Source organism: Chaetura pelagica, unplaced genomic scaffold (assembly GCF_000747805.2).
Source record: "Chaetura pelagica isolate M959 unplaced genomic scaffold, ChaPel_1.0 scaffold571, whole genome shotgun sequence".
NCBI lineage: Eukaryota > Metazoa > Chordata > Aves > Apodiformes > Apodidae > Chaetura > Chaetura pelagica.
The window spans coordinates 310,526-324,588 of NW_009952064.1; the positions used below are offsets into that span (position 1 = coordinate 310,526).

Sequence of the window (14,063 nt, forward strand, 5' to 3'; positions counted from 1 at the left end):
AAGGAACGTGACAGTGGGAGCCACACTCTTGGAAAGCCCCTCTGCCAGATTTGAAAGCTTCACATGGCTGTAGAGGCACAGCTCTGAAATGGGGGGTTTTATTTGCTTTTATTAAGTAACAGAAGCTTAATTAAGTTTCTCCTGGATGTAATAAAGCAATACAGCTGAATGTAGGTCACGCCCAAGTAATTGTTTCCCTGCTGTAGCAGCTGTTTAACTGATGCTCAAGTGTTAAATAAGAAGGCTGAAAACTTTTTACTTTTTTTTGTTTCCTTTTTAAGGGGGCTAAGTGGTCTCTTTCTCAGGGGACTGTGAGGTTAGCCTGGGCCCTTTGAACCTAATTAATCAATGGCAAGGCTGAGTACTGTCTGTGGAATGCTCTTTAATTGCTCACTTGGGCGGTCATTTGTTTTCTTTAACCTGCCGATGGATTAAACTCCCTTATTGAGGTTCTTTCTTCTGGCGTGGAACAACTCCAGCCATGCAGCACCAGGCTCTCCACTCCATTCCCAACCCCCCCAGGGTCATGGCAGGGAGAAAGACAAGGTGGATTCTCCTCTCTCCTCATTGCCACGCCACCTGGACTTGCTGGTCTTTTCTCTGGGTCCCCCTGCCTTGCTGTTGGTGAGCTTCCCAGGGTGGCAAAGGGAATATCATTACCTGCTAATATAACCCAAGAATCCTCCAGGTATCTCCCTCACTTTCTTTCATTCAATGTGAAACTGTAGAGACAGAAGCTTTCCTGGCTTGCTGTGCCTGTGGACGTGTGTGATGCTGGGTGCTCTGCTGGGACCCCTCTGGCATCCCACATCTCCCAACAGCTGTCGGGCAGCTCAGATTCTTTTCCAACCTGTCAATCTCCAAAAATATTTCCTCCTCTTCTTGAGGGTGGAATTTCGCCCCTGAGTCAGAGGGGCTGCTCCAAGTGATGGCAGGATTCAGTGACAGAGTTGAGGCTGCCAAAACATTAGGGTCAGCAATCAGATATTTTAAACCAGTTGGGGAGGATGGGGAGGAGCAGACCAGGACTGTGAATTTCCAGGCTACAGCATGACTCTGCTTCAGCTTCCAGCCCTGGTGAATTGTTTTGAGACAGTGTGGTTTTTGTAATGCTTTCCATTAACATTCAGAAGAAAGCTTGATCATTTGAAGATGTTTCAAAAAGGGATGTTAAAATTTATCTCCATTTTTATTAGATCCACTGCACCCAGTGGCTTTAGAAATGTAAGTAATGAAAGGCAGAGAACAAATGTGAACTACAGAAATGATTTATGGAGACATCTGATGAATTTATCCTCCATCTTTACCCTTTCATCCATCTCCCTGGACTACAGCTAATATGTCTGAGCAGCATCAGTCACATATTTTAAAGCTGACTTGCAGGGGACATGCTCCATGCTCTGGAATGTGGATTTCCCAGTTTCTGCCCCACCTAAGGCTCCCTGCAATCCCAAGCAGGCAGGTTTTTTTTTTCCATAGAGCTATCTGGGTTGTATTACCAAAGTGGTTAGGCACTTTGTAACCCAGCCTGTTGCCTGAAAAATGCTTAATTACAGCTCCTCTGCTCTCCATGAGAATCAAGGAGTCCCAGGACATGCTCAAACAGCTGGGCCTTTTTGAAGCACCTCCAAGAAGAACCAAGGTCTTCTGAAAAAAAATCAGCTCTGGTGGGAGGCAGAGCCTTTCTGGAAGACTTGGCTTTCTCAAAGGAAGCTTGCTTAGGTACAGCAAATATAATTCTGAGAGTATAGCATTAGGTGAGCTCTGTAGTATGAGCTAGTCCTCCACTAACAAAGTACTTTCTGCATCTTCACAAAAAAGACTTGAGGTACTGCAGACACCCTGTTGCTCCATTCCTACCACTTGTCCCACAGATGTTCAGAGGCTGTTCTACAAGACTTTTTCTCAGGAGAGTATTTTTGGCTAATTCTGAATGTATTTATATTCATATAATATATAATATAAATATTTTTATACTTTAAAGGCAGATAAGGCATGTAATGAGCAAGCTGTGTCCCTTTCAGAGTAGGCAGCGTGGGGCAGAAGAGCCTCACCAGGGTGGGTGGGTGGGTGGGTAGATAGATAGATCGATAGATAGATAGATAGATAGATAGATAGATAGATAGATAGATATGCTGAAAACCGCCCCAGGAAGGACAAGGGAGGAAGGAATGGGATGGAGGGGAGGGCAAGAGCGTGAGAAAGCCTTGCTGGAGCTGCTAAACAGATGTTCTCAAAAATGCATTCCTACAGTCCCTGCCATGTTGCTTCATGCAGCCACAGAAAATTCAGTGCTATGTTTAGACACTTTGAGGAACTTCATAATGATGGTTTCAAGTAATACATTGAAGATATCTAAGATTAGGCTTTTTTTTTTTTTTTCTTTTTCCTTGCCATTTGCTTCCATATAAGCTTTGGCTGGGCAAAACTGGGCTGGGAAGCATATGATGCTGTGCTTTCTCTTGAGCTTAGAATCAAAGTCCAGGCTGCTTTTATTCAAGCTTTGGGCTGAAGATAAAAGAGGAAGAGTTGGCTACATTTGTATATTAAAAAAAAAAAAAATCCCTTTTGAATATCAAAAACATATTTAGTTAATTTCAGGATTATTTTTGAGAGAGTTTGGTTTGTTTCTGATTATTGTCTGCACCGTTTTAATGCCTGAGACACAGAAAAGGGCCAAGACTCTTTTGCACAAGGTGCTGTACAAAATCGGGTGCCATTAACAGATGCTGCATTAATAGCATATGGCCTTAACAGGCTGTTTGTTTTACTAATATTATCTTTTTGTCTGAACTGATTCAGTCAGGAGGCTAAAGGTATAACCTCTCACATGTTGATCCTACATCTCACTTGGTTGAGACGCTTCCTCTCAAGAGGCTCAGGAACAGTTGCTTCCTTAACTAAAATCTATGGACCTTTACTTAAAAATCACCTCAGTATCATGCCATTGGCATGAGTGATGAAGAGAGAGGTTGCTCTGGGTTTTAGAAACAGTGCTGCATGGATGCCTTCAGTTCACTCCTGAGTTCATCAGGGAATTGCCCAGCTTTGACCTCCCACACTGTTTGGACACATTCATTTTTGTTTCGTTCAGTCATTCAATTATTATGTCAAATTTGAGGTGGAGTGCAGTACAAATTATTTTGGCCCCAAACCTTTCTTTAACCCTGTTCATAGAGGTGAAAGGCTAATACATTAAACCTACCAGCCCATGAATACAGATTACTTGAGCCCATTTAGAGACAATAATCTCTAATCTCAGTTTTCCTTTTTGCAGGAAATCAGTGGCTGAGACAGAGATGTTGGGTGGTGACAGTAAATGGCAGCACTGTGGTTATTGTGGGCTGCCTAATTCCTTGTACTTTGAAAAACCTGACAATTAGTGATTTTCCTTTAATGGGACAGAATATATTTTTTATTATTATTTTATTTTGTTGATAGATTTAAAAGGTTTCTAAATGTTTGCTTCTAGCTCAGCCAGTGCTGAGCAGAAGGTTCGTACCTCACAGGGCTGTTGTCCAGCCCAGCATCAGCTCCCTGTGCCCTGGACATGGTAGATGGGTAGTTAGTGGTAGACTAAGTGTCTGAACAGGCTTTAGAACTGGTTTAGAGAAAACAATCCTTTGCTACTTGCTATGGCTTTTCCAGCTCTGAGTAGCTGCCCTAGAGAAAAAGAAAAAATGGGCTTTAACTCACACTGACTTGTGTTAAAATGGCAATGAAGACAAAGTAATGTGGAATGCCAGCTGAAATTCAGACCAGACCTCCTCTAACCTTTAATTTCACCTCCTGACCCAAAATTAAAAGCCCGATTATTTTCTGTTCACAGTTATTTTAACTAGTGTTAACTGTGGCTAAACCGAGGAGCCTTTTTTATTGGTTGGTTTGTTTTAGATGTTTACTCTCCTCTCCAGATATCCTGTCAGTGTTTGGTAGAGTGGATTTTTATTAGGGTGCTACAGACATTTATGGAGTTGGAAGGAGCAGAGTACCTGTAAAAGGGCAGATGTAGGACTTTAAAAGATGAGCTTTACAGCTTTAGTGCTTGCCAGCTTTGGTTTTCAGCCCTATGGACCTGTATCCAATAAAAGACATCAGCCTACATTGCAGACCTGGCCTTCTCTGTGTCCTCAGTTCCTTACAGCTTGAGAAACACTATGACTGCTTTAGGTGAGCTCAGTACAGACCTGTTTTCCATACTGACCCAAACCTTCTGCCCAAATATACCCAGTGGCCTGGACAGGTAGTCGTTTTGTCGTTCTTTCACTAATGATGAGTGTTTCTTTCACCAGGCTTGCATTGAAGTTCCCTGTTGCCACAAGGATGCTGTAGCCAGGCACATTAGCACAAGGCATTTGGCAGGTTTTCCTATTGGGGAACACATTCATTTCCTTTGGTGACTTCATCTCCCTTCCTCACTGTGTTAATCACAAAGAGATGAGACAGAAAGAAATCCAAGGAAACCATAAAGCGGAAGAGACTTTACATGACGAAGCACAGAGGAAGAAGCTTTCATTGCTTGGGAGGACCCTCCTTTGGAGAGTGCTGGCAAGTCAGGGTATCCCCACTGTCAAATCCTGCCCCACACCTCAGCTTCCCAAGCTGTGGGTAGTCCCTGGCAGTGGAGCAGATGCACCATGTTCAAGGGTGCCCCAAATCGCCAATAAATCTGTTAAATCTTGTGAATTTGCTGTTAAATGCTTCTTGTTAAATTTTAAGGGCCTTATCAATGAGTTGAAACAGGGTAATTACTTTTTTTCTTTCTTTCTTTCTTTCCCTGTGTGTAAAAGTGGTATTTAAATTATTTCCAGGATCTGTTTTCCATCTTGCTCCCAGGCTTTCCATAATATATCAAGGTAGTCCCCTCGGTGACCTTTACAGCTTGGATTCAGTTTGGCTCTGGAGGATTTTGCTGGCTGGGGTTTTGGTGTGGTTTTGGTGGTTTGTTTTTCTTCAGCTTTGCTTTGCTCAATATAAAATAATAATCAGTGGAACGAAACGAGTGGAGGCTGTAGAAAGAAGACTCTCTTTTCTCTTCAAATGCTGTAAGGTTTTACAGTAACCATTGCAGTTTAAGTGTGTCTCATTGGAATATCCCCACAGAGGTGCTCGGTGAGGCTGCAATTAAGAGTACTCTGCCTCTCCTTGTATTAGTTTGATGGCAAAAGAAGCAGCCTATCTGACATCTCTAGCACCTGGATAGATAATTAAAACTCGTCAATAAAACAACAAAATGCAGTGTGTAGTGGGACTTGTCTGTGCTGGAATTAAACACTGCAGATAATTATATTGCAACAGAGGTTGGAAAGCCAGCTTCTTCTCCATGCTCTGAAAGATCAATAAAAAGGTCCATTCATAAGGAAGAAAATGTTAGAGAAACTGGATTTTCATCTCCCTGTCATTAGATCCTTTGCTTTTAAGGTTTTGCAAAGGCAGAAAAGGATTCTGCTGAGGAATTATTTGTTTCTGGAACCTAAACAGATGGAGGATTTAGCTTTGCTTTTGTGCAGGATGTTATTGAAAGCAAATGTAGTGAACCAAAGGCTTTTCTCAGGGATTGTGGTTCTGTTCTCCCCTCTCCACCCTCCACTGCCTCTCTTCTTTTTTTTTTCCTTTTTCCCCTTATTTGCAAGCCATCACGTTACCTCACTTACAAGTGAAATTTCTCTTTGCTTCCTGTTTACTTTCTCTAGGGCATTCTTCTTTATATATATATTTATTTATTTATTTTATTTTGACCCTTCCTAAAGGGTTGATTTAGAAATATCACATATTGACAGGGGACAACACACTCTTGGCTGACTTATTTGCTGTGACAGCCTCTTTCTTAAAGCAGTCATCCAGAGAGGGTATTTTTGTGTTCCAGAGAAGGAAAAGGATGTCTTGCAGCATTGCCATGAAGGATAATGAATTAAGTCTGTCTCTTACTGTATAACTGTTAGAAAAGTATAATAGACTTTGAGAAAGAGGCTTTGATATGGACATCTTGGCTATATTAGCATGCCTAGGTGCATGATGGCTGCCTTTGTCTTTGCAGGAAAAAATAAAGTCTATGTAAAATGTGTTTCAGTTGAGGGGAGAGGAATTAGTATCTTTGGCTTTTGGTGACTGGTGCTGGTGAACACAGGTGGGTCGATTTTGTTGGCACAGGTGGGAATTCATCCCATCCTATAAGTTACTGTAGGTGGAGGGTAGCACCAGCTACAAGCAAGATCTGTTAGTAGCAGCAAGGGATGGATATGGCAGCTCAGTGTTTAGTGAAAAAAATCAAGTTTGTGGTCACATAGCCTGAGTTGTTTTTATCTCCAGGGTAGTCCAGGCTCACCCTGGACTCTGAGGCTCTGATTGCAGATTCAATGGCAGCAGGGTGGCTTCCCCATTTTTACTGTTTTCCAGTGCACTCTTTTCACTGGAGCTCCTGGCCATGCATTGTTCCACCTCAGAAGAGCTTGTCTTTAGAGGATAAGGTCCAGGAGAAAGAAGGTATGTTGGGAATGAAGGGGATGTTTGAGCCTCTAGGCTTGTAGACCTGTGCGTGGATTTCTGGTTGCTCTTCTGGCATCCCTAGCACAACAGGTGACTGCCCTCATGGTTTTGGCACTTGTTTTTCCTGTCTGGGGCAAGCAGTCACCAACTAGATGGGGAGCTGGAGGGCTTAGTTGTTTTGCACCTACAATAATTAATGCTGAAAGGCTTTTGTTTGGGATTGAGCTTTGATTTTGTGCTGCCTTTGCATTTTTGTTCTGACACACGTGTTGCCCCAGACATGTCTAGCTTAATGCTGTTGACATGTCTGTGCTATTGAAGTTTCTGGAAAGGCCTAAAATAAACATCACCTGGCAAACTATTCTTTCTTCCTTTCTCTTTTGGTAAATATATCAACAATATTAGCACTGGAAAAAACCTAAAGATGTCAGAGCAGGAATAAGCAGCTGTTTACGTCTTAAAGTGTTTCTGCCTCACTATCACAAGATGACCTTGTCACTTTAAGGTCATAAAAATGTTCCAGGAATGGAAGTTTGCTAAAGGGAAATCAAGTTTTGGTGTTTGTTTTGCTTGTTGTTGGTTTTTTTTTTAAGTCTGAACTAAGTGTTATAAGGGGAGTTGAGCCCTGCAGCTGGTTCTGAACTCAAATGCTTCCTTCAGTCCCACTGCTATAAATGCAAAACAAATGCCACATGAATTATTATTCCCATTTCACGTTAATACCCTTGAAAGTGATTTTTCCACTGGAACTGGGAGAAGTTCTGCAAAAATAGTCCATGTTTTCTGTTGTAGTGTATGTGTGTTATTCTGTATTGACACCTCTCTTTCAGGATAAATATGTCTTCACATCTGCAAGACAAAACAAGTACCTTAATAAGTAGGAATAAATGTAGCTGGAAAGAAGGCATAAAGAAGTGTTTTGGGTTTTCTTGTTTATTTTTGAGGGTTTTGTTTCGTTTTGGTGGTCTTTGTTTTCTTTTTGTTTGGTTTGTGTTTGGTTTTTTTTCTTGTGATTGGAACAATTTACATGTTTTCCACAAAATAATGTTTCCTTTCCAAACCATGTATATGAATAATGTGGACTTCTCTTTATAAGATGCTGGGTTCTTAAAGGCTGCTTTTTTGTAGGAGTTGGAGTATTCTCTTTTCCTGAACCTAGAGAAAATTAAGTTGCTGTGAGTCTCTTAAGTCAGGATGAAAATGCAGATCTCAGGTTATGCTTTGGTTTCTGATGTCTTTGTTGGTGTTGGAAGGTGTGTTGGAAGGCACACCTTGGCAGAGCAGATGTGAGGTACTGGCCTTTTCCCTGAGCGTGCTTTGTACCAATGCAAGTGTTTAGAGAGGAACTGGCACTGGCAAGTCACATTTTCCATATCGTGCAAAACAGAACATGTAGGAGGCTTTTTGCCTTGCTAGCCTGAATGCTTTGGCAGCATGGTGGGTTGTTTCTGTTGAGCTGTGTGGACACCCTTGGTCCTGGCAAAGTGTCCACCAATCGCAGCAACAGTTGTTGAGGTGGCCCAAGGTCTCTGAGAAGCAGGCTCTATCTTCACATGCCCATCTTGCACTTCAGGGAACAACAGGGGAGAGAGGAATGATTGCAGGTAAAAAGAAGGACTCAAACCAAACCAACCCTGAACAACAGGATGGCTATAAATTCCTTGTCAAATTTCATGATAAATGGCAATAAGGGGAACTAAAACCACTTTGGAAGCTCTTTTAATTCTTCTGTTTCTCCCAAACATTTGCCTTAAAATGTTATACAAACTACTAAAATGGAAGCTGCTTTTTAGTAGGCATAAAATTGTCTATCTGATTCCCCAAATTCACAGATTCCCCCAACAGCTCTCCTGTTCACTTGGCATCAGTGTATATGGAGAATGAGAAAATACCCTGAGAGGCCAGGAATCACCTAGAAGAGCTGCAGCACGGGGGCAATGCTGGGAAAAGAGAAGTAGTTTTGTTTGAAGGAGCTGATGAATCAACACTAGGAATGAGGTTCTCATCCAAGAGTGGGTAAGAATAGGTATAGATGGGTGTAAAAAAGGCAACTGTGGGTTTTTTTTTATGGTAAAGACTGCAATGCAAATGGTTCCTACCTTGCTGGAGGGGAACCTGGCAAGATGCAGAGCTGCCCTTTCTAGCATAAAGTTTCTCTGGTTGCCTTATAGAAGAGAGTTTTATAATTGAGCTGGTGCAGTGCTGGTTTTCACTGCAAGTTGTAACTCCAGTTCCTCCTTCAAGAAAGGAGGGGGTGAGGGGGAAAAAAACAGATAAAGGGAAAAAAAAAACAACCAGAAAGAAAACAAACAAAAAATTTAAAACCCAATCCCAAGATTGGTATAATCCTGTGATTTACAAAGGAGAGCTCATGGACTGGTTTGCTGGGAATGGAGTAGAACATGATTGCATGGGTTTTTCCCCATCCATTTTCAAGGCTACAGATGCATCTCCTTTTATACATGCCCATCCCCTTCTGTGTGACTTCTTGTGTGTCACTTAGTGTCACAGGGGTCTTGAAACCTGTCTGGAAAGGAACGTGGCAAAACTGAACAGACCAAGAAACTGTTGTGAAAGTGGGGAAAAATGTTATGAGCAAAAGCACAGCAACCAGAGCTTTAATGATGAGGGGTTTTTGCCTTTTTCTCCCCTTAAAATTTTTGGAGCCTGATGTCTGACAGGAATAGTTGATTGAACAGTTATTAGGTTTTTTCTAAGGTTTTTAGTCCAAATTGCCCTCATCCCTGGCCAGGGGGCTGGAATGGGAGCCTGGGTGTTTCACCCTGGGGTGATAAAAGAAAACTCAAAATGCCAAGTGCTGGACACAGTTTTGCTGCCCACATGAAATGAATGTGAAAAAGGGAGGAGGTTGTTTTTTCTCATTTTGGTGGGGTTCTTTGAGCATTTTTTTTGCAAATTGTGTGAAGTACTGACGCTGCATAGTATTTGAGCTTTTATTTGGGAGTTTTTCTTCTGCTTTTCTGTTGTTCCCCCCCGCCCCTAGGGTGGCACTGTCTGTCTGATCTTGCTTTCTTTTGCAGTTTGTGCTTGGTAGGCTCAGTGCTTTTCCATCCTCTGATTCAGGGATGTGAAAGGAGGCTTCAGGACTTGCTAGAGTTGGGGGGAAAAGTCTAGATCAGCACCCTAGGTTTCCCTCTGGATTGTGAAATCCCTTGGATCTTGGCTCTTTTACTCCCTTGGTGATATTGCAGAAGGCAGGACTCATTTGAAGAGGTTAAAGCTGGTGTTCACAGCATTCACTTCCAAACTAAGTTTTGAAATACTTGTTATGAACCTGGAGCTTTCTAGTTTGCGTTGATTCTTCTGGGTTGTTTTTTTTTTGTGTGTGTCCAAGTTCTCACATAAAAAAAGAAATGGCTGCAAGGAAACACTTGGCCATTCAAAGCAGACTCTTCCTTACAGACAGCAAAATGAAACCACATGCAGATGAACCCTAAATGTGTCAGATCCTCTCCCCACTTTAATCCCTCATAACTTTGGATCTGGACTTCTGATTGTGAAATGTCTCTTTGATCCATTGCTTTTATTCCATATAACATGGCCAGGGCTGTCCCTGCAGCCAGAGGGACTATTGATTAGGCCAGTTCAATTGCTTTTTGAAAGGCACATTGAGCCCAGTAAAGGATTTTTGTTGAAAGTGAAATTTTGGATGATGTTCAAAGCCTCTTCTGGAAGACAGCCTGCTTGCATGGTCCAAGCTACCCAAATCTAGGCAGGAAAGATGAGGACAACAAAATTATGCTTTTTGTTAATCAAGTTGGGTTTCTGTGTACATGATAAAACTAGTTACTTTCTGTGCTAACTGTCATCTTTCAACTGGAAAACATGAGAACATCTCAGCCCTCTGGATTATCTGTTACCCAGCAAAACAGCCTGATGAGCAAGCATATCAGCTCTTGTTAATCTTCCCATAAAATTAAAGAAATTATGGAGCTTAAGGCAGTCATTAATGAATCAATTTTAATTTATTGGCTCAAATAAAATCCTCATTAAGGCTGACAAACTGTAGCCTCAGGTAAATAAGAAACATTTCCACTGCAGACCTAAGTGAGTTCTGCACTGGATGCTGAGGTTGCTGCCAGAAGAGCAGGAAGGTCAGAGGTCCCATGTCATATCAGAGGAGCCAGCATCTTAGGGAAAGGAAATGCAGTGGTCTAGCCCTTAGGAGGTCTCTTTCTGGCATGCAAAAGCATAAAAATCAAAGACTAATTATATTTCTCTCTCTCTTTCATTTTTTAAATTATATTTTTCTTCTCTAAACAAACAAGAACAGGACATTTCTCTGTAGAACTGCTGTTTGCTACATGATTTTGTATCCCAAACATACACAAGATTTGTACATCAAGGTGCTTGTACCACAAAAATAGAGGCAAATGTGGGTTTCCATGCATGCACAGTTCAGTCACCCATGGATGAGAGTCATTTGTGCCACAGAGAGCATCTCACAGGGACAAACCTCTGCTGAGCAGAAAGATTGCATAAAACTTAGCCATTTATAACTAATGCCAGTGTGTTGGCTATGTAAGGAAAACTACTATTTTGGGTTTTAGCCAGTTTACTTGGTAATTTACTTTTTTTTTTTTTCATTCAAATGTTTCTGTTTCTAGTCTTTGCATTAAACAGCATTATTCAATATGACTTTTTTTTGTGAGGACACTTCATAAATATTTTGTACAACTTATTTTGTAATGCCTGCTGTGAAAGATACAACTGCTATTTTTGCCACAAATGCTGTTGGTTTAGGGTTTTTTTGCATTTTGTTTGATGGGGATGGTGGTGTTTAGTGTTGAGGTCACTCAGGGGGAGTTTGAGTTTCAAGAATTAGAGGACCATGTACCTCTAATATATATATATATATTTATATCATCCTCTTAGTTTGGTTTTAAATAAATACCTCCTGGTGCTGTAAGAACTTCTTGGAGGGGAAGAGGTTGTGCCATCGTGCCTGTTCTCATTGGCAACAAGCTGATGAAGACACTGGTGTTTGCCATCAGCCTTTGTGAGCTGTCTGGCAAGTTTTCCCAGCTGATGCTGGAGTTCTGGCTTCTGCATCTTCACTCTTGTCGATGCTGGAGGGGCCACTCAACCTCTTGACTTGTCCTTCTGTCTGGATTGTTTTCTGACTCCCTTTTTGCTTGCTTTCCAGGTGCAGTAATCGGACCCAATGTGCAGTTGTCGCTGGCCCCGATGTGTTTCCAGATCCTTGCCCTGGGACATACAAGTACCTGGAAGTGCAGTATGAATGTGTCCCTTACAGTATGTATCTTGATATATTTGCATTTGTTTCTTTAATAGAGATCCAATTTATTGTGGAGAGTGGGCCAGCCTTGAGCTTGTCTCCTGTTGCCTGAGGGCAAGTAAACACTCAGTGACAAACTACGTATTAGGCTGAGCTGATAACATATGAAAAATTGTCCTCTGTGCAGGGTTTGTGTTTAGGTTAAAAATATCTGAATGGTGCCCCATGTTTTCCTTGTTGTACAGTGTCACGTTGACATACCACCTTTTGCAAAAGACTTGGGTAGCCCTGTTAGTGAAAGCAGACCAGAAGACTGAAGCACTATTGCTACCTTATAGCTTCTCTCTCCAGGGTTTTATGCTTGTAATCTTCCAGCAGTGCATTTTGAGCAGCCTGTGTCCATGGAACTGCTGACATTTGATAATTGCCTTAAATGCCATGTTGTATTGCTGAGGGGCTATAAAGCTAATATTTTGGGAAATTCGGTGTTTGATGGTAAAAATACTAATTTATAAGCTTCCAAAGTTATGAAGGCAAATGACAGGCAATCCACTTAGCCTGAATTTTTACAGGTAGAAAGACAGTCATCTGGGATTACAGCAGTATGTGCCAAATGGGAAATGTCAGAGCTACGAAGAGTGAAACGTACCTCAGAATTTGCTTTCTGTAGAAACCAAATTTGTTAGACACAGTTACAGTCCTACTGTCAAAAAATGACAGACCTCAAAAAAAAGAAAGACCAACAGCACTGCTAGGACTGCACTTTTCATTAGCAGCTGTAAAGGGCTGAGCCCTGCGTAGCAGCACTGCTTCTAGGTTTTCAGTTGGAGGAGGCCAAAGCTCATAGCACACCTTTCAGAATAACAAAGCAGGTACAGGAATGGGGGCTTCTGAATCCCTGAGTTGTGCTGAGAGAGCAGCAGGAGACTTGAATTTGCTGAAAACTGAGCTTTGGCTTAAGAACTAAGAACACCTTCATCGATTTGAGCACAGGCTGCAGGAGAGCAAATGTGGCTGAGAAATGACAGGCATCCTGTCCGGAGGGCAAGTGAGAACTTGCAAAGCCTTGGGTGATCCCTGGCCTTGGTGCAGGAGGTGGCTGCCTGCCTACAGCCACAATGTGTACAGGCTGTGCAGGGTTGTGCTTGTTGTGAAGCCACAAGGTGAGGGAAGTAGCTGAGACCACCTCTCTGAGAAAAGGGGACCCTCTGCTGGGGGACACTCTCTCTTCTGAGGGGCTTGGCATGTCCATATTTGAGTTTTCTGGGCAAAAATGTGAAGCTCCTAAATGCAGTGATGGAGTATTTTTTATATTAAGCCAATGGAAAGAGGGACATCAGAAAGCTCATACCAAATTACCATTTTGGAGTTATTCTACTCTGAAGGAGGTCTTACCTTTTACAAACTGCACTGTTCCTAGGGAGGATGAGGGGAGATATGTTTCTGCTTATCATAACGATAATTTTTGCATGAGGTATGTCATTCCCTCTGGAGACTGGGCTGGGAAAGCAGCAATCATTACCTAGTGCCCCTCTGTGGCCTTTGTTGCATATAAAACAAAGAGGAATAGTGGTGCCTTGTGAGAAAGGTAATCTGTGAATATTATGCTCCGAGGTGTTCATCAGCCCCATGTACAAGATGTACAATAGCTCTTGTGAGAGGTTGCTTAGTACCAAATCTACAGCAGGGATTGAGTATGTTCTAATGGTCTGAATGTGGGGAGGAAAACAACAATGACAACAAGCCACACTGCCTTTGCAATTAAGTTCATAGCTTTGATGGCTGTTCCCACAGGGGTTGGATCTAGATCATCTGGAAGGTCCCTTCCAACCCAAACCATTCTATCATTCTATGAACAGGGAGGAATGAGGGGAGAGCACATTGTAAAATAGGATGCCATCTGCTGGGTTGCTGTTCAGCACTGCCTGGAAATTTTTCAGGCAGATCTTTCATTGTGCTTCAGTGTAGCTAGCACTAGGGAAGTTGGTTGTGTTGGGGAAAACTGTCCCCCTTCATCTGCAGGTGTGGAAAGGGAAACCTAGGGCTCCTTTGTATTCTTCTCCTACCTCAGCCTCTGTCTGGCTTTGTTGCTGCCTCCATTTCTTCCCTCTGAAAATGGTCAGCACAGGTTTGCTGATGTTCCTTACCTGTGCCCCAGGAGCACCCCAGGAGTGAAAGCCATCCAAGCAATGGGGAAAGCATCAGTTTTGGACAAGGAAGTCAGCAAGGGTATGGTTGGACCAAAGTTATGGTTGGGAAATGAAACATCTTTCCCTGTCTATGCCCTCAGTGATACCTCTGCCATTTGCTGTGGGTC

The 14,063-nt window shown here is 42.3% G+C and overlaps 1 protein-coding gene across 1 annotated transcript in view; it reads left to right on the plus strand.

The window, feature by feature from the left end:
• LPHN3 (latrophilin 3) overlaps positions 1-14,063 on the plus strand; it is a 269,403-nt gene that overhangs the window by 40,062 nt on the left and 215,278 nt on the right. The window contains exon 3 of the mRNA XM_010004508.1: positions 11,654-11,763. Within this exon, the coding sequence (XP_010002810.1) occupies positions 11,654-11,763 (110 nt within the window). The remainder of the gene's footprint in view (positions 1-11,653; positions 11,764-14,063) is intronic.